We start from the raw sequence: 17,936 nt of genomic DNA, 5'->3' as shown, positions 1-17,936 counted from the left end.
TCTAAGTAGATCGATGGATTCTGCCAAACAGGCGACCGTTGTCTATAAAAGAGACTACAATGCTACTCGAATTGCAGAGCTCAAGATCCCTTCTCAGAGTCACCTTTCAATGCTCTCTATTTACGGCATCTCTAAGAATTTACTGCGCGAGCTACTACAAAAACATCAACTCTAGGCCTGAAGTGCATGGAGAGTAGCGGCTGAGATCTGGGAGAACTAGTTACAATCAAGGATATCAAACGAGTGCGGCACTTCTGGGTGTATTCTGAGTACTATACATGAGTCCTCTTCTTGAACATATGAATTGACTGCGTATATCAGATCAAAGGTTCTCCATATGCAGCGAGAATGTCGAATAGTAAATGAATCTATGGTTCAAAAGTCTTAATAAGTATCTACCCTTCTTATTTATTGACACACGAGATACTGGAAGATGAAGGTATACGATATCTGAGATAACTGCCTACTCTGCTGTCATAAATGCCGATCACTATTGTTCGCAGCCTTTCTCTACGGCTGGGCCAGCGACGCGTTTAACAGAGAAACCCTATCGCCCATTCTTTGGTATTGGTTTGTTGCTTTGCAGCTATGTAGCTAGAAGCCTTGGACGAGATTCCGTTCGGGTTGAAATGAAGTTCTGACTACCTTAGTGGGTAAGTCAAAACGATCGAGGAACCGAAGGATCCACTGACTTATCTCTGACACATTCGCCCAAGGGTCAAGGTTAGTGACTCTGGTAAGCCATACTATTATTCAATCAATTGTCGACCTCTCACGATTCCTTATAGATTATGGTCAATGAAGCTTGTGCGCATGATAGCTTAGAGTGAACAATTATCCTTGGTTCTAAAAATTCAATTGTGTAAGCTGACCCCCTCTGTCCACGAGTGGTCCTTAGTATTATTATATATAATTATAGTCCGCTGGTATAAGAAATAAGGATGCATTCAACGCTCGGATTCTTCTCATAACATAAAACAGGACATATGCTCCGCAATCCTTGGTCGGAAACTCAGTTACTGTGGGACTAATAGTCCGAGTCTGCGCTCCTGTGATGTTCACTCTAGCAGTGTATCTTTCATGGCGCAAGCAAGAGAGCAGATTGGAGCTTTTTCAATATAGGCACAGAATTTGGAAGGGTATCATCTCATCCAAAGGAAATGTCTAACGAGATCAAATTGATTTCCCTTTCATGCCAGTGGCTTATGAAGAGGACTCCAAATTTAGTTCAAATACAACGTTAGGTTGTTGATCTGTAGGTAATAGCATGATTTGCAACCAATCTTGAATTGAGATACTGCATGTTGTACTTTCTTAGCATGTTCCAAAATTGTCATCTCATTGGCGGCCAACGTACTACACATGAACGCCTTAAGCTCAAGGTTCATAAATATATGGAATACAAAAAAGAGTAAAGAACCTAGAAAGAAAAAGCCGCAAGGCCGATTCCACCTCAGCTTATTACATGCTGGACATGGAGAAGAATGGAAATTTCCTTATCGGGTTAGCGTGTTTTCGGTGGGGCGTTGGAGCTGCACATAAGAGCAACCTCAAACCACCAAGGATTAACTAGCCACGGGACAGAAATCATTGGAGTTCGAAAGGCCACACACCATTGGTATTGGTTTAGTGATTAGCTTGGAATTGGAGATTGCCAGACTTCCTTTTACAACCAGCTCAGCATGGCCAGCCAGCCAACACACTCGTTGACGCGACGCGGCGCACTCATTGTCGTGGAGGGACTCGACCGCGCGGGCAAGTCGAGCCAGTGTGAGCTCCTACAAAGCTTTCTTAGAGAACATGGAAGAGCTGTGAAGTACATTCGTTTCCCAGGTATGAGAGCATCCTATGAAAGTTCTTTGCCATGCTTCTAATACTCGTCCAGACAGGTCAACGCCTATCGGAAAGCTCATAGATAGCTATTTACGCGGCTCGGCCAACCAAGACGACCACTCCATCCACCTCCTGTTCTCAGCCAATCGCTGGGAGATCGCGAAGAGCATTGAAGTGGATATCGCGAGCGGCATCACTGTCATAGTGGACCGCTACTCTTATTCCGGGGCTGTGTACTCTGCCGCCAAGGCCAACCCCACGCTTTCCCTCGAGTGGGCATGGCAGCCAGAGATCGGGCTTCCTCGTCCAGATATCTGTCTCTTCCTTAGCATCTCGGCCGAGGAAACTGCCAAGCGGGGGGGCTTCGGTGCGGAGCGATATGAAAATGAAGCAATGCAGACTCGCGTGCGCGATCTTTTCCGCTCACTGTTCGACCGCCAAGAAGATGTTGAGGTTATTGACGCCGGGAGATCACTGGAGGAGGTATCCCGAGATATGCAGGCTGCGGTGACAGCTTGCTTCGATCGGCTGGACGCAATTGGTCCGTTAAGGGCGATGGAAGGGCTTGCCAACTAACGTTGACCGGTCGTAGGTTATGTCTGGAATATCCTCATCGCATCATTCGATAAGTTCGGCATCGTCCCAATCGCTGTCTTCGATGACTATTTCCATTTTCGAGCATGGCTCCGACGCTTTAGTTCGTTGAACGCCATGTTCCGTATCCGATTGCAAATCCTCCCGATCGCACCAGTCGTCCTCCAATGCAGGGTCGCTGCCGATCAGTATGGACGCGGGTTCGATAGATGGTTCTCGGGCGCTTGTTTTCTTCCTGCTTTCTGCAGGCGGAGGTTGCGCTGCTTCTTTTCGCTCACGCTTCTCTTTCCGATGCAGTATTGTTCGAGCTTCTTTCTCAGCCCTGTTGCGCAGGCTGAGTTCCTGCATCATGGTAGGCCATTGGACGGCTTCTTTGCATGTCGGACAGGTGCCATGCGTTGGAATTAAGGCTTGGGGATCATCGAGGTCGGTAAGGAATTGCGCAGATAGGCACAATAGATGATTTGCGCTGCGGCAAGATGGCTTTGGACATACGACTATTTGCTCTACATCAGGTGTCACTGCCGACTTGCATATTTGGCATCGTAGGTCTTCAGCGTCTTGTAGAAGAAACATTGACTTCTCGAGGTAGCTTTCGAGGGGTGTATAGTCCGTTGACAAGCTTTGGATATTACCTACCCTCCGACAGTCTCCTTGCTGTACGGGACAATCTCCATCCAGAATAATCGTGCTATCAGGGAGACGCGCATCTACGCGCTCATTCCAGATCTTCCAGACACGGTATACATCTGCGCAGAAGAATCGTATCCGCAGTTGCCAATTGGAAAAGTAGGTTGACCGTAGGAGCGTATGTAAATCCTCTAGATGGGCTGTCAAAGATCTCCTGGCACGTGAAGAGCGCGATTTAATTCCAGGTTTGGCGAGGCCCGAGTCATCATCACCATTCGCGTCATTGCCAGGGTTGGTATGCCTCGATCTGTCAGAGTGCTGCCAAGCCCATCTAACCAAGAGAGAGTTAGGAACTGTGTCTCTCTCACTTTTCCAATTGCAAGACCGGTTTCACGTACTCAAATTGGAGAGCCCCCACTCGGCTCATGAAACCCTCGACGACAAGAACCATTTCCCAAGGTCGCAATTTGTCGCGGGATGTGCGTTTGGCCCCACCTTTGGCGTCTCCATTGTGCTGCGCAAGTCGTCTGATTGGGTTTGGCGTGGATCCAATATAGAGCGAGGCGTGTCGTACGGTCGACCGCAGGAGATAACAGGCGTAGTAAGCCGGGATAGGCTTCGGTTCGCCTGGAGCGTTCATGGGGCAAGGGCCTTGTTGTGATTCTGGCTTTACTGATATATTGGAAGGGATGCTGTTTTGACGTGGGTCTGTGGCGTAAACACGGCATCACATGACGCTAAAGCCCAGCTGATAGGTTATCAAGTACGCAGTAAACGGAGGAAAGCGCGCAAGGAAAGAAAATAGGCGGGCTCCTTAAAGAGCGGATGGTCCCATCACACGACAAAAGAGGCATTTAGCTTGCACATCTGGCCTTATCTTTATGGGACGTTGGAGTGCGCCCGACCCGGTCTGGCCCCAATGCTCGGCCGATCGGGTCGATCGAGCTTGATGGGACGTCGACGGAAGTTGTGCTGCATAATAGAGCAACTTGTTGTTCGTGCAATCACTTCCGAGGCCAACGAACCATCCTACTCATTAGAGTCACTCCCTTGATTACCCGTAAATGTGGTCAATGTCCCTTTCTACGAAAAAGTGGCCTTTGGGTCGGATCCATTGGACCGAGGGTATAGTAGCCAGTGTTAATTTCTGGGAGCTGGAACGCTCGCAAGATGATTGGGCACTATGCAGCACCGCTTGGATTGAAGGGTCTATGGAAAAATCTGACATACTCTACACAAGAGTTGGGTGTTCTGCTATCGGCGATCAGGACAGTCGAAGTGCGGATGTATCACAAGACGCTTGGGGGTGCAAAGCAGAGAACCTCCAAGATAAAACATCCAAATGTTCTCGGTAAAACTTCTCGAAGGAAACGTACGATCCGTTTGCGGGCGCTGACGGTATAATTACCAGCATCCTCCCTATCAATAACCGAGATATACGAGGGATGTATCGGAAACAGGGCCCCAGGCACCGTCTTAGCAGGTCTGCAGTACAAATTCCATAATCAACGCCGAATCCAGCCGCAGACCCACTTGCAAAGACCCCCGGTAAGACCGTAAATGACGGTATTGAGTAACGCAATCGCTACCATTTCCCCTTCCAACTCTAAGTAAATTTCCAACTCCATTCCCTCCCCCAATCAAAGTCTTCCGGAAGTTCCTTTTGTAGGTGCCGCCCGCCCAGAGTGACCTGTCCAATACCCGCGCTCCTGCACATAATCATTCCCTCTCCACTATCAAATCCATGCTCCTTCCTTCTATCACTTCCTCGATTGTACTTCGGATTTTTCCATCAATCCTCTCTTTTCATCATCTTTTGAATCTTCGCTCATTTGCTTAACCCCTCAGTCTGACCTTGTCAAGCTTACTCGCTGCCAAATCTCCAGTTGCCCTTGTTCAGCGCTTCTCCGTCGCCCTTCCAATGCGCCTGGCGCGTGGCCTGTAGACTTGACATTCGGTTTTGACAAGGCATCCGGCTGGTATCCCGTCACCCTCCTGACTCCCAAGTTCCCCCGGGAAAATATGGTGGCTCCGGCCTCTACCGGTCCAGCTCCCATGGCTGCGCAGTCGATGGGTCACCAACCTGCCCGGTCTTCCAGTACTCACCCGTCGCATTCTCACAATGTTCCCTTGAGTGCCCGCAGGTCGGCTCCTCTCGACCTTTCCACCGTCGAGCGCCGCGGCCAGCCCAATGCCCCGCGCGAGCCGTCTACACGCGTTCGACCTCATGGTTTACCCGAAGCCCCGACCTTTCGCCCGACAGAGGAGGAATTCAAGGATCCCGTGGCATACATGCAGAAGATTGCACCGGAAGGAAAAAAGTATGGCATTTGTCGAGTCATTCCACCGGAAAATTGGCAGCCGCCGTTCGCAATTGATACAGAGGTAGGCACAAAGATCACACCAAGCGAGAAATGGACCCATTGTTAACGAGAATATGCGATGTAGCGATTCCATTTTAAGACCCGCCGACAAGAGTTGAACTCGGTTGAAGGAGGTATGGCCCCGCGTTCAGCGAGTTTTGCTGCCGGTGGAGCCACTCCGCAGCGCGGTTCTAACCTAGAGTCTGACGCAGGAAACCGCGCCAACATGAACTACGTCGATGGCCTTGCCATGTTCCACAAGCAACACGGTACAAACTACAGCCGACTGCCCAGCGTCGACAAGCGGCCCCTCGACCTTTACAAGCTGAAGAAGGCTGTCGAGGTCCGGGGTGGATTCGAGCAGGTATGCAAGACAAAGAAGTGGGCAGAAATCGGGCGCGATCTCGGTTACAGCGGCAAGATCATGTCCTCTTTATCGACCTCCCTGAAAAATTCCTACCAACGTTACCTCCAACCGTACGAGGAGTATCTTGCGAAAGCCAAGCCTGGCGTGCAACAGCAGCTGGAGCTGGAACATGGAGGCCCATATACTCCATCGCCCCGTCAATCCCCGATGACCAAGAAGCCCTTCATGGAGGAAAACGGCACCCCTTCGAGGCCCCGAGACGAGACTCCATCCATACGTATGCCTCCGATGACAAGCACCCCCGTGGCAAAACCCGCTGATCGACCCACCCCATCAGTCGAGCCCAATACACGCCCCGCCCCCACTGGTTTTACTCCCGTGAACCAATCAGCCGGGTTCACACCCGTGAACCCTTCCCCTGGCTTTGCTGCTGTCAATAGTCCGGCGATCAAGCACGAAGGGGAGAACGGATCGTCTACGCCTAGGGCAGTCACCGAGCATTCTGCCCATTCTACCCCCGTCCCGAATGGCCACTCTGGCCAACAGGTGAAACGCGCCATCAGCCACGAGAGTGGGCATCATGAAAACGGAGACATAGATGACGAGGAAGCTAATGGGCGGCGCAGCAAGCGTTTGAGAAAAGGTATTGTTACATTTTCCATGCTAGTCCGTCTAAATATGCTAGATTCTTCGCTCTAACCCATGACTTCTATGCAGATGTCCCAACTGTGGCTGGCTCACACATGTCTCTTCTCCGCCCGGTCCCTCCTAAAGCACGCAAAGATGGTGCGCAGAGGACTGGCGAGGTAAGCTCATCGTTTTGTAGCAGCGAAGCAACGCTTAAGGATACTAAGATGAGTCAGAAATGCGAAACGTGCCGGAAAACTGATAATCCATCTACCATCTTGGTATGCGATAGTTGCGAGCTCGGCTATCATACTGCTTGTCTAGACCCATCCACTACTGCTCCTTCGGGGCACGATTGGCATTGTCCAAAATGTTTAGTTGGCACGGGCGAGTTCGGGTTCGAAGACGGTGGCGTCTACTCATTGAAGCAGTTCCAAGAGAAAGCCAACGACTTCAAGAAACGCTACTTTGCTGCTAAGATGCCTTTTGATCCGGTGCTCAATACCCATCGTCGTGAGACCGAGGATGATGTCGAGGCAGAGTTCTGGAAACTGGTTGTTGATCTTCATGAGACTGTCGAGGTTGAGTACGGTGCTGATATTCATTCGACTACCCATGGCAGTGGGTTCCCCACCATCGAGCGCAATCCATTGGACCCCTACTCATCTGACCCCTGGAACTTGAACGTTCTTCCTTTTTACGGTGACTCTCTTTTCCGACACATCAAGTCTGATATATCCGGCATGACTGTTCCTTGGGTCTATGTGGGTATGTGCTTTTCAACTTTCTGTTGGCACAACGAAGACCACTACGCATATTCGGCCAACTATCAGCATTTTGGCGCTACCAAAACTTGGTACGGGATTCCTGGAGCCGATGCAGAAGCTTTTGAAAATGCAATGCGCGAGGCGGTCCCAGAGCTTTTTGAAGGACAGCCTGATCTGTTGTTTCAACTTGTCACCCTAATGCCACCGGACAAATTGCGCAGTGCCGGTGTGAAATGCTACGCCGTGGATCAGCGCGCAGGCCAGTTCGTTCTCACCTTCCCTCAAGCATACCATGCAGGATTCAATCATGGCTTCAACTTTAATGAAGCTGTCAACTTTGCTCCTGCTGATTGGGAGCCATGGGGAGCCATGGGGGTGGAGCGTCTTCAGACCTTCCGCCGCCACCCCTGTTTCTCTCATGATGAGTTACTCTTTACCGCAGCTGCTCGAGATACATCCATCACGACTGCTAAATGGCTGGCTCCTGCTCTGGAACGAACTACCACCCGGGAGCTTGGTGATCGTGCTAATTTCCTCGCTCGACACCGAGATATCATGGCGCACAAGTGTGCTATTGGCACCGAACCTCCTGCTGGCGATTGCCAGCTGAAGTTCATAGTTGAAGAGGAGGATCTTCCCGAGGACGACTACCAATGTAGCCACTGCAAGGCGTATACTTACCTTACCCAGTTCCGTTGTCATCAGTCGGGAAAGACTGTTTGTCTGCTGCATGTGGAAGCTTACGACTGCTGCGGTGAAACCTTCCCACAAAAGCTTCTAGGTCCAGGACATACACTACGATACCGTATGAGTGACGACGAGCTGAGAGCTATCTTGCAGAAGGTCGAGGAACGAGCCAGGATCCCACAGATCTGGGGGGAGAAGCTCGACAAGACCTTGGAGGATGAGCCCAAGCCGCAGCTGAAAGCTCTCCATACTTTGCTCAGTGAAGGTGAGAAAATCCCATACCACCTACCTGGCCTCCAAGATCTTGCGGCCTTCGTCCAGCGTTGCGATAAATGGGTTGAGGAGGCGAACAACTACATTACCCGAAAGCAGCAAAACCGCAGAAAAAATGAGAAAGCATGGCGCAAGGCCGGTCCCAAGGCGGCGCAGCTGGACGATCGTGATCGCGAAGTTCGCAGAGTGGAGCATATCTACGCGCTTCTGGCAGAGGCTGATAAACTTTCCTTCGACTGTCCACAGATGGCGGCTCTGGAAGAGAAGACCCGCGAGATCGAAAAATTCCGCCAGGATGTTAACAGCGCCCTGATGAATCCCCATGTCCGATCGACCCAGGAACTTGAGGAACTTATTGAATCCGGCCGAAATTTCAACGTGGAAATTCCCGAAGTGGAAAGCCTGGAACAGAAAATGCGACAGATTAAATGGACCGAAGATGCCGCCCGCAGACGCGACCAATACCTGAACCTCCAAGATTGCCAGGAATTAGTAACCACCGGAGAACAACTTGGCTTGTCGGACAGCAACGAGCACCTGTCCCATTTTAAGGAACTGGCCCGGCAGGGTGAATCCTGGGAAACCAAGGCTAAGGAACTGATATCCGTCGAGGCGGTCCATTACCAGCAGTTGGAGGCCCTCTCTGCTCAAGCATCCCGTCTCCCTGTTTCTCCCACGACCCTTGCTGCCGTTGATGCTATATTGACCAAGCAGCGAGAGGCCCAGAAACGAATTCAAACTCTAGTCGAGAGCAGCAGAGACCCTGATGTCAGGAACCGACCTAAGTACAAGGATGTTCGAGAGCTCACTGAGTCTCTGGAACAATTGAACAGCCGGCCAATTGGAGCTATCGACTTGGAGCGTGAACAAAAGCGCCACGAGGACTGGATGCGCAAGGGAAAGAAGCTTTTCGGTAAAGCCAATGCCCCCCCTGCACATTTTGAAATCCCACATGGAATATGTCGACAATCGCAATTCGTTTTGTTTCGACCTAGAAGATAGCTACCGGCCTCCTGTGGAGCCTTCTTCGCGTGATAATACCCCCGATGGTCTACTCGAGAACCCCCAGCCGACTGTGTGGGGACCGAAGTCTCACAAACGCGACGTTTTCTGTATTTGTCGGCGACCGGAGGCCGGGATGATGATTGAATGTGAAGTTTGTCACGAATGGTAAGCATGAATCTTGCCCTTCTGCCTCTGAATTTTGACGTCTGACTGATCTCTTATAGGTATCATGGAAAGTGCCTGAAAATTGCGCGAGGCAAGGTCAAGGAGTTTGACAAGTACACCTGTCCTGTTTTGCGACTGGCGTCAGAAAATCCCTCGTGATGCCGCCCGCCCGAAGCTGGAAGATCTCCAGGATTGGCAAGCTGAGATCGCGGGTCTTCCCTTCCAGCCAGACGAGGAAGAGGTGCTAGACAGTATTGTCAGCAAAGCGACTGCGTTTCGTGATTTTCTCCATGGATTTACCAATGCCGCTTGTACCACCACCGAGGAAGTGCCCACGTTGATCTTCTACCTGCGCAAGATCGAGGGCGCCGAAGTCCTGTTAGCTTACGAGACCAACTTCTTCCGACAAGAGATCCACAAATGGGCGCCTGTTGCACCCGAGGCACCACCAATCTTGGAACATTCATTGTCGACTCGCAAGCCTCGGCCTACAAAGCAACAAAAGATCATGGCTCAATTAGGCGTTGAGAGACCCGAAGACCTCCCAGAGCATCTTCGGGCAAAGCATATGGCCAAGCGAAAGTCGGTCGATACAGCAACGTCAACCCCCACAGCTCCTCGGCTTCAATCCCTGCAGCCATCTTCTGCCACCCCCAGTAGCACTCAGCCGCCAACCACGGGGCCTACCTTGACACCTATGCCGGATTCCCACAATGTGTCCTACCCATTCTCTGCTAACTACTCCTTGCCTGCGAGTGACTCAACCCCGGCGTTTGCCCCGACGTCCTCCACGTTTATGCCGGATGTCGCGGCAAACAAATCGCCATCTTTCCTTGCTCGATCTCCTACGCCGCAGCAGGGCATGGAAACCTCTCTCTTCAGCCCCCCTCGCTTCGATCGTGAGCCTCAGTTCGTCAGTAGCAGTCCTCGGCAGAACCTCGATGACGTATTCGCCGACTTGACCAATCAGGACAACGATCCCGAATCTGAACAAATGGACAACACCCATGCCAACGAAGCTCTCGAGGCTCTCAATGCTAGCAATGGCAGCAGCCGCGCCGCATCGGTCCATGAAGAGCCCGTACAGACCGGCGACGCTTCAATCGTGGGGCCTGTGACCGCACACCAGGCTAAGGAGGCCAGTCTTGACCCCACCCATCAGGGATTGAATGACTATCCGGTACGTTTCGTCCACGTTTGATTGATCATTTGATAATTTCCATGAGCACACCATGCTAACGTCTCTCCAGTTGCTCGGTCCCCGTAATGGCTCTCCGAAAGAGGCTCGCGGGGGCTCGTCTGCCCCAGACGCGAATGTCACCATTGAGGAAGAGCTTTAATTTGCCTCATTCTGTTTTTCAAGATCTTCGTTTCGAAAGCTCTAAAAATTTTTCGTTTCTCTGGGTTCTCATATTTTGTTCTTGTTTCGTCATCACCTCTGCCTCGCGGATATGAAGTGCTCTGACATGGGTGTACTACAAAGGATTAGGGTGAAGGTAGCCCGGAGTTGATTTCAGGGGTTTTGGTTTTCTCTTCTTCTATTCTTCCCCCTCTGTTTTACTTCCTAGGCCTCGAATGGCTATGTTTTGATGATCGATGCAGCTTTCTAGTTGTCTGCCATGTAATACTATTCAAATGCAGTTCTTATATATCTTGCTCTTCGAGCGCCATCCTCCGTTTCCTAAATCCTGGCAAACGTTTCCTGAAGGTATTGGAGACTTATCTAGGAGAGCATATTGCCAATGCCAAAAGGATACTTGTTTTCATGGTGGGTCCGTTTCCCCGTGACGTATCTGCTCTCATCGACGAAAGAAGCATCTCCAACTCGACACTATAATTTACAGAATGACGCTCCTACAGTTCCTGCGGCAAGCCCGACAAACACACCTCCAGTTTCTGGCCGGAAAACTGCCTGAAGCTCCTATTTACGTTCTGGGGAACCCCTCCGCAGACCTCGACTCGATTGTGTCCGCCATCATCTACTCGTACTGTGCCAACAACTGTCTTCCGAAGACCAAACCAAGACCACACGTCCCACTCCTCAATCTACCAACTGTCCCCTCAGGCTCCGATCTTTTTCGCCTGCGCCCAGAATTTGTCACCGCCCTTCATCTCTCCACAAATTTCCCCCCCTTTGGCCAAAGATGAAGCTTTCTCAAACACCCCCGCCTCCGCCTCCCCACTCCTCCAGAACCACCTTGTCACGATCGCCGACTTCGCCAACGCCCTGAATTCCTCGTCCAGCTCAGACATCCATGCCGACATCACCCTCGTGGACTGGAACGCCCTCCCCGAGCAATCCCCACCCTCCCCACCCCCAGGAACCGGCTCCCTCGGCCCATCCCTACCACACGTACTTTTCCGCACAGTTGCCTGCATAGACCACCACGTCGACGAACACTTTGTTCCCCGCGATGGACGCACCTATGAAGATCTCCCCCGTAATCATAACCGTCGGCCCAGGCTCCTGCTCCTCGCTCGTCGCGGACTTCTTGACGGCACACGAGCTGCTCGGTCCCGACGCCGCTGCCTCAGATGCGCAAGTCGCGAAGCTCCTGCTCGCGGCCATTCTAATCGATACGTCGAATCTCACTGCCGAAGGGAAAGTTACAGAGGTAGACAAGCGGGCTGTCTCATCCCTGCGTGGCTTGATCGCAAAGACCGGGGCGCCGGAGTGGGATTCGGAGGGGCTGTATGCGCAGGTTCTGGAGGCCAAGCAGAACAGCCTTAATATGCTGACGCTGGATGAGGTTCTGGATCGAGATTTTAAGGATTGGAGCGAGACGACGGCTGATGGGCGGGCTGTGAAGATGGGATTTTGCTCGTCAGTCAAGCCTGTGCGATGGCTTGTGCAGAAGGCGGGTGGTACAAAGGAATTTGTCGATGGGGTGCGGCGGTTTGCGGAGAGGGAGGACAAGGGCCTGGATCTTGTGGTTGTCATGACGTCGTTTACGGCGGAGAGTGGAGCGTTTGAGAGGGAGCTGTTTGTTGCTGCGATGGGGGAGAAGGGGGCTGCGGTTGATGGGATCCAGGCGTTTATGAGGACCGCAGCGGAGCAGCTGCAACTTGAGGATTGGAAGGTGGCTGATGGTGAGGATGTGAATATTCCTGATGCGCAGATTAGGGCTGCGTTGGATGGGGATCGGGTCTTCTTTAGGAGACTTTGGACCCAGAAGAAGACTACGGCTAGTAGAAAGCAGGTGGCTCCTTTGCTGCGCGAAGCTGTAGCGAAACTTTAGGGTAGAGTGCATATAATAATGAGGATCGTTGCAGTCAAGTCGAAATGAAAACCGAATGCAAGCAAATCCCCGGGCTGCTCAAGTCCACTAGACTCGCTGTATTTGTTTTAAGTGGCACGACAGGTAGGGCATGAAATATACCAGGTCATGCCAGTTGCGTCGGGTGCCTTTGAGAGCTAGATAGCTCCCTTGCGAGAGGTACCACATATACAGGTCTTATTCCAACATCTGCAATCTTTTGTAACGTTGAAGGGGACGGGACTGTCAGGATAGAATACACGTCCAATCCGTTTACCTAAAACCTACACATGAGCTGTATAGTGGAGGCTCAGGGCGATTATATAGGTAGTAGGGTGGTGGGGGGAGGGGGGAGCAATAAGTAAGCACAGTGGAAGGAGTAATAAATTAGTGACAGGGTAGCAGCGGAGGAACTCGGGGGGAGTAGTGTTGGAAGAGTTGCTACTGTAATCCAAGTAACCAGGATTTGGTCAGGTCTGCTCATCTGTCTAAGGTTAAATAAACGGCCTTGTAATCCGATCAATAATAATAATACCAGCATGCACCATTGACACTGATGGCGCTGTGCCTTGCCGCATACAAGAGCGTAGCAAGACTCGAAAGTTTCCAATTTACGGAGGACAATGGCCTACATTCTGACGGAAAGTACGCAAACACAAGGAGTAAGAAAAGAACCAGAATTCCATGAGCTATCCAGTGTATATGCAACGCTCCAGGCCTACTTGATGCAAATGCCGGTATGGGGAAGGCAGACAAAACCGCAACACAAGCAGACATGCAGGAATAGAAGGAAATAACATCAAAAAAAAGGAATCAAACATCCGTCCCATAATTCTATCAACTCCAAAAAAGAAAAAAAAAATGGTGCAAAAATTGCTAGACACATTCCCATTCGCAGAATACACACCACCGAGCCGAGCGGTCTGCTAGGACCAATCCCCGCCAAAGACCTCGCTCGCCAATCTTGATCACTGTCTCCCATACGCTCCCGTCCGCGATAGCATCGGTGACAGTACCGCTGGAGGGGTCTACGGGCATCATATGGTCAGCCTTCCGGGTGAGACGCATGATCTTGCCAGATGGGGTTTGGATGGCGAGTTTAGCAGGCTTCTCGCGGCCACCGACAGACCGTGTTGAGGAGATCGCAGAAGTCGACGCTGAGAACTCGTTCGAGTTGCTCGATATGGTTGAACCGCCTGCGGTACTAGACACCATACTCAGTGCACTAGAGGGTCGGTTGAAGACAGAAGGAGAAGCACGGCCGTTGATAGGCATGTCATCCTTTGGGGCAGATTGGGGTGAGGAGGGGGTGCTGGCGAACAGCGAAAACGAAGGTATTGTTGACCGCCAATCGCGAGCACTGGGGCTGCATGATGTACAGATCATGGCGCTGAGCGTGTGGAGTCGGATGTCGGAGGACAAAATCATAGGGCGGGTTCTCTCCGGTATGGATGATTGGGAGAGCGAGAGCCATTGGGTGAGGGATATCGCGGCTCGAATGCATGAGGCCCTTCTTCCCCAGCGTAGATCTTCACCACGCCTTGTCCTTCGTCACCTGGTAAGACGGCCTTGACCGTGATGCGCTTTTGGCCGCGAAACCAGTCTGGTTGAACTGGCGCTCGCTTGCGAACGATATCACCGCTCTCAAAGAAGTCGCCGTCAGCGTCTCGTGCGAAGGCAGGGGCTTCCACCTCAGCAGCACATTCAACATCAGGTGGTACCGTGAGACAGATCTGTAAGCATTCTAGGCCTTCAAGGCGAATGACGCTGGTGTCGTAGTCGGGGAACTGGACGCCCATCTTGAAGTATTGGGGGCACACCGCGGGTAGAGCCAGCAAAACATCAGGTGAAATAGGTGGGCAGATGTGCTGCTCTTCTGGATAGAGGGGGACATGGGTGTAGCAAATATCCATTGGACGTGTAAGGAAGTACCAGCTCTCGGCCACAGAAGAGTTATTGGTCACAAATCGGTTCCGCATAGGATTTGTCGGGTTTGCAAGCGCGCAATCCATAATGCGCCATTCGCCCTCGACTAGGACTGTGTTCCACCAATGGTTAGGACGCGACAGGCTGTCCAAATCCAGAGCGTCACCAGGACACTTCAGGAAACCATGAATGACTTCAGTATGGAGACCTACAGCGGCGCACATATCATTGACCAAGATGGCAATTTCCTGTGGACTTGCCCGTTTGGCATGAAGGACACGTTTCATGTCTACTTCAAGTCCATCCACAGGTTCCTCCCATGCAATCTTCTCACTAACCCATGTGAAAATAGCGCGAAGACGCTGGACATCGCTTTTGTAGGGGCGACAAATGTAGCCTTGGGCCAGGCTCATAGGGTTTGTCAAAGGAGGCAAACTGCTAATGAAGCGCGCACTCTTATCGACAAGGTTCAGATTTCCAGCAACAAAATTTGTAGGCTCGCTGATAGGCAAGCCGTCAATACTCTCGTCCCCTTCTGCGGTATCGTAAAGTTCCTCCACCGCATAAATCACCGGATGATCCATCATCTGGCATCGTTTGGCTCTCTCAATTCTCTCGTTTCGGCTAGGCGACGAAGCGCGATTGACATCCCGGCGAACATGGACCCAGTCAATAGCGTTGGGGGCAGGTGCCGCATCACGAGCATTTTCACGGTTGGACTGGGAGGAATGAGACAAGAAGTGTGGGGAGACCACGTCGAACGCCCTGTGTCCCTTGGTGGGAGACTGCGAACCTCCGCCATGACCTACAGAAATGCTGCTCCGGGCACTCGCAGCTCCGGTCTTGGCTGACTCCAGGATCTTTTTGAAGAATCCTTGCTTCTTCGTCTTCGGAGTAGAGAGACCACCGAAAACCCCGCCAGAATCTCCAACGTCATGGTCCGTAGATGACCAGGGGATAGCAGACGAAGCACCTTGACGAGAGGTGTTATGACTAGAATGATACGAGATTCCAGTCATCGGTGATTCTGGCCTATTTGGGTTCCCAGCATCACTGAAGCCTCGAGAGCGCAGAGTTTCCATTGCAGTATTTGGCCGCTCGTGCATACCATTCCTTCGAGCATAGCTCCCTGCGCTAGTAGCACTGAACCCACCGGCAGAATATCCGCTCATAAGGCTCTGGCTTGTCTTATCGGTACTGCTGGTCAAGTTCGTCCCCACGCTTTGCACGCCAGTGGAAGTAGTGGCAGTTGATTTCGTAGTGAAAGATCTGTTCAACCGGTCATCTCCATATACCTTGTTATCATGCTTAAGGTGAGTATATGGCCCAGGCGTAGAGTTATTGCGAGGGTGATAAGAAGCATGTTTGGGTGGAGGCGGGGGCGCGTCGTCGTCATCAAACCCATTTTCATCCTCGAGACGGTTTTGATCTTCGAGCTGCCGGAGACGACTCTCCATTCTCTGGACGTAGTTGTTCAGTTGGGGAGGGCCATCCGCGTAGTGATCGTGCGAGTAGACACTGTTCCGATGTGCAAGCTCTCCACGCGGTGGCTCCTTGTAGCCGTTGATTCCAAGGGACGTTAGAGGGCGGGGTTTGTTGCCAGGTGGTGTTCTGTCGTTCATTTCATCATATGCATCGGCTGACCAGGGATTATTGAAAGTCGGCGGGGGGGGGTGAAGGAGCGTGACGAGGCGAAGGGGAGGGAATATGACGCGGCACTGGCGATGGTTCCCGTTGCAGCCCCATGTCTTCTAGAGAGGTCATAACATCTTCCATGGCGTCTCTCAGCGGAGAGGGCGTGTTTCCATGCGCATCTGATTGCGCCGAATGTGTGGACTGCGCACCAGGCGACGGGGTCCGAGCAAAAATCACATATCGATCGTTCATGTTCAAAGGCGTAGGCGACCGAGACGGTCGCGACGAGTGTGCTGGGGGCTGCGGAGAGTGTAGAAGGCGCTGCGGGTACTGCTGTGGTTGGTGTGAGGGCGGCTGAGGAGACGGAGACGGTTGAGGGGATCGAGACGGGGGTCGACTAATTGCTACTCGATGCGGAGGTGGAGGGGGGAGGTGGAGGTGACTCTTCGCGCTCCTGCAGGTACATAGGAGAAATCTCTCGAGAAACAGGGCGCGACGAAGACACACTATTGCGCGGCATCATCGTAGATGGCGACCGCTCAGGCTCCATGGAAGCGCGAGGCGTCTCAACAGAAGCGCGAGGCGTCTCGATGGAAGCTCTGGGTGAGATTCCACGGGGTGAATGCCTCGAGGAGACGGAGGGAGAGTGTCTGGAGGAAACCGAGGGAGAGTGTCGAGAAGAGACCGAGGGAGAATGTCGAGAAGAGACCGAGGGAGAATGTCGAGAAGAGACCGAGGGAGAATGTCGAGAAGAGACTGAAGGTGAATGTCTGGACGACACAGATGAAGGACGAGACGTAATCGTGCCTGCGTTTTCACAGCACTGGCGTGAGTACGCAAAGGCTTCACACTACGCGGAGTGCTACCATCTCGGGGTGGTGTCTGAGGGATCGACGGCGCCGTAGCTGGGGCGTTGGACATGCTTCGTGCCAAGTCAGAACCTGGAGACAGCGCATGTTTGTGAGCCTGGAAAGGCTTGCGGAAGACGGTCTTTTGCTTTTTAGGGGCTGACGTAGGGTTATTTATGGGTGAAGAGCCAGTCTGGACCAATGGACTCGTATCTCGACTGATTGGGACAAAGTCCTCACTCATCAGTTCCACAAAATTAGATGGAAACAAGCCAACCGCTCTTCTATCACGGCGCAGACGGCCCATCCACCACTGCCCATCTCCTGCATTTAAGCATTCTATTAAATCTCCTTCCACAAACCCCAAGTCTCGTGTTGTTTCTCCACCCCAGGAGTACACTGCTCGACACCAACATGGGAACTTCGATGGGAGCTGGGACATGACGATATAGATGATCTGTCAAAAGTCGCAAGGGCCGATGGCCGGACGCCTGTGGTTGCTGAGTCTTTAAAAGTTACCAGCTGGCAGGCACAATGTAGGCGCAGGCTCGTTCAGTGGAATCGGGAGGAATGTCAGAAGCTTGGGTGGAGGCGCTGGTGCTGCAGCAGGCGCGTAGAGGTTTATCTGGGGTACACAAGATCGCACGAGTCGCAAAAGTTTCAACCCAGAAACATAATGCAGAATGGAACGCCGAGACTCGAGATATTATCAAATTGAAGAGCAACAACCCGCAAATGGAGTGAAACCAGGGATGGGGAGGGTGAATAGAAGGACGGTGAGGGACGGTGAGGCCCGAGCTTGAATCGGGTTGATTGTTTACGTGTTATCCTGATCGGGCTTAGCGGGCGGACGATGGCCTTATCGATAAGCTTAATGCATGAGACCAGACACTCTCGATGGCTCGTGGACGCGTAGGGCCTTAGTTAGGAGGTTTAAAGCGGATATAAGGCCTATAAGG

The 17,936-nt window shown here is 52.0% G+C and overlaps 6 protein-coding genes across 6 annotated transcripts; 3 read left to right on the top strand and 3 right to left on the bottom strand.

Moving 5' to 3' along the window:
• Nucleotides 1–1,682: 1,682 nt before the first annotated feature.
• N7468_008272 (bifunctional thymidylate/uridylate kinase) lies at nt 1,683–2,409 on the top strand (the record flags this gene model as incomplete). Its single annotated transcript, XM_058477568.1, has 2 exons — nt 1,683–1,833; nt 1,886–2,409. 2 exons carry the CDS (start codon nt 1,683–1,685, stop codon nt 2,407–2,409), a joined length of 675 nt encoding a protein of 224 aa, XP_058327913.1.
• Nucleotides 2,410–2,451: 42 nt separating this feature from the next.
• N7468_008271 (structure-specific endonuclease subunit SLX1) lies at nt 2,452–3,697 on the bottom strand (the record flags this gene model as incomplete). The annotated part of the gene is made up of 2 exons (XM_058477567.1): nt 2,452–3,388; nt 3,456–3,697. The coding sequence occupies 2 exons, from the start codon at nt 3,695–3,697 to the stop codon at nt 2,452–2,454; spliced, it is 1,179 nt and encodes a 392-aa protein (XP_058327912.1).
• Nucleotides 3,698–4,399: 702 nt separating this feature from the next.
• N7468_008270 (uncharacterized protein) lies at nt 4,400–10,651 on the top strand (the record flags this gene model as incomplete). Its single annotated transcript, XM_058477566.1, has 9 exons — nt 4,400–4,429; nt 4,906–5,442; nt 5,506–6,430; nt 6,505–6,593; nt 6,651–9,054; nt 9,137–9,311; nt 9,371–9,407; nt 9,457–10,491; nt 10,562–10,651. The coding sequence occupies 9 exons, from the start codon at nt 4,400–4,402 to the stop codon at nt 10,649–10,651; spliced, it is 5,322 nt and encodes a 1,773-aa protein (XP_058327911.1).
• A 505-nt stretch (nt 10,652–11,156) lies between these two features.
• On the top strand, nt 11,157–12,550 carry N7468_008269 (putative exopolyphosphatase; the record flags this gene model as incomplete). The annotated part of the gene is made up of 3 exons (XM_058477565.1): nt 11,157–11,342; nt 11,377–11,664; nt 11,693–12,550. The coding sequence occupies 3 exons, from the start codon at nt 11,157–11,159 to the stop codon at nt 12,548–12,550; spliced, it is 1,332 nt and encodes a 443-aa protein (XP_058327910.1).
• Nucleotides 12,551–13,444: 894 nt separating this feature from the next.
• N7468_008268 (uncharacterized protein) lies at nt 13,445–13,954 on the bottom strand (the record flags this gene model as incomplete). Its single annotated transcript, XM_058477564.1, has 1 exon — nt 13,445–13,954. The coding sequence occupies one exon, from the start codon at nt 13,952–13,954 to the stop codon at nt 13,445–13,447; it is 510 nt and encodes a 169-aa protein (XP_058327909.1).
• A 38-nt stretch (nt 13,955–13,992) lies between these two features.
• On the bottom strand, nt 13,993–17,221 carry N7468_008267 (uncharacterized protein; the record flags this gene model as incomplete). The annotated part of the gene is made up of 3 exons (XM_058477563.1): nt 13,993–16,133; nt 16,183–16,583; nt 16,701–17,221. The coding sequence occupies 3 exons, from the start codon at nt 17,219–17,221 to the stop codon at nt 13,993–13,995; spliced, it is 3,063 nt and encodes a 1,020-aa protein (XP_058327908.1).
• Between the last annotated feature and the right edge of the window lie 715 nt (nt 17,222–17,936).

Source organism: Penicillium chermesinum (genome assembly GCF_028974085.1).
Source record: "Penicillium chermesinum strain IBT 19713 chromosome Unknown utg000006l:1.0-2335141.0:1.0-2336784.0, whole genome shotgun sequence".
NCBI classification, from domain to species: Eukaryota; Fungi; Ascomycota; class Eurotiomycetes; order Eurotiales; family Aspergillaceae; genus Penicillium; species Penicillium chermesinum.
This window is presented reverse-complemented; position numbering and strand designations above follow the sequence as displayed.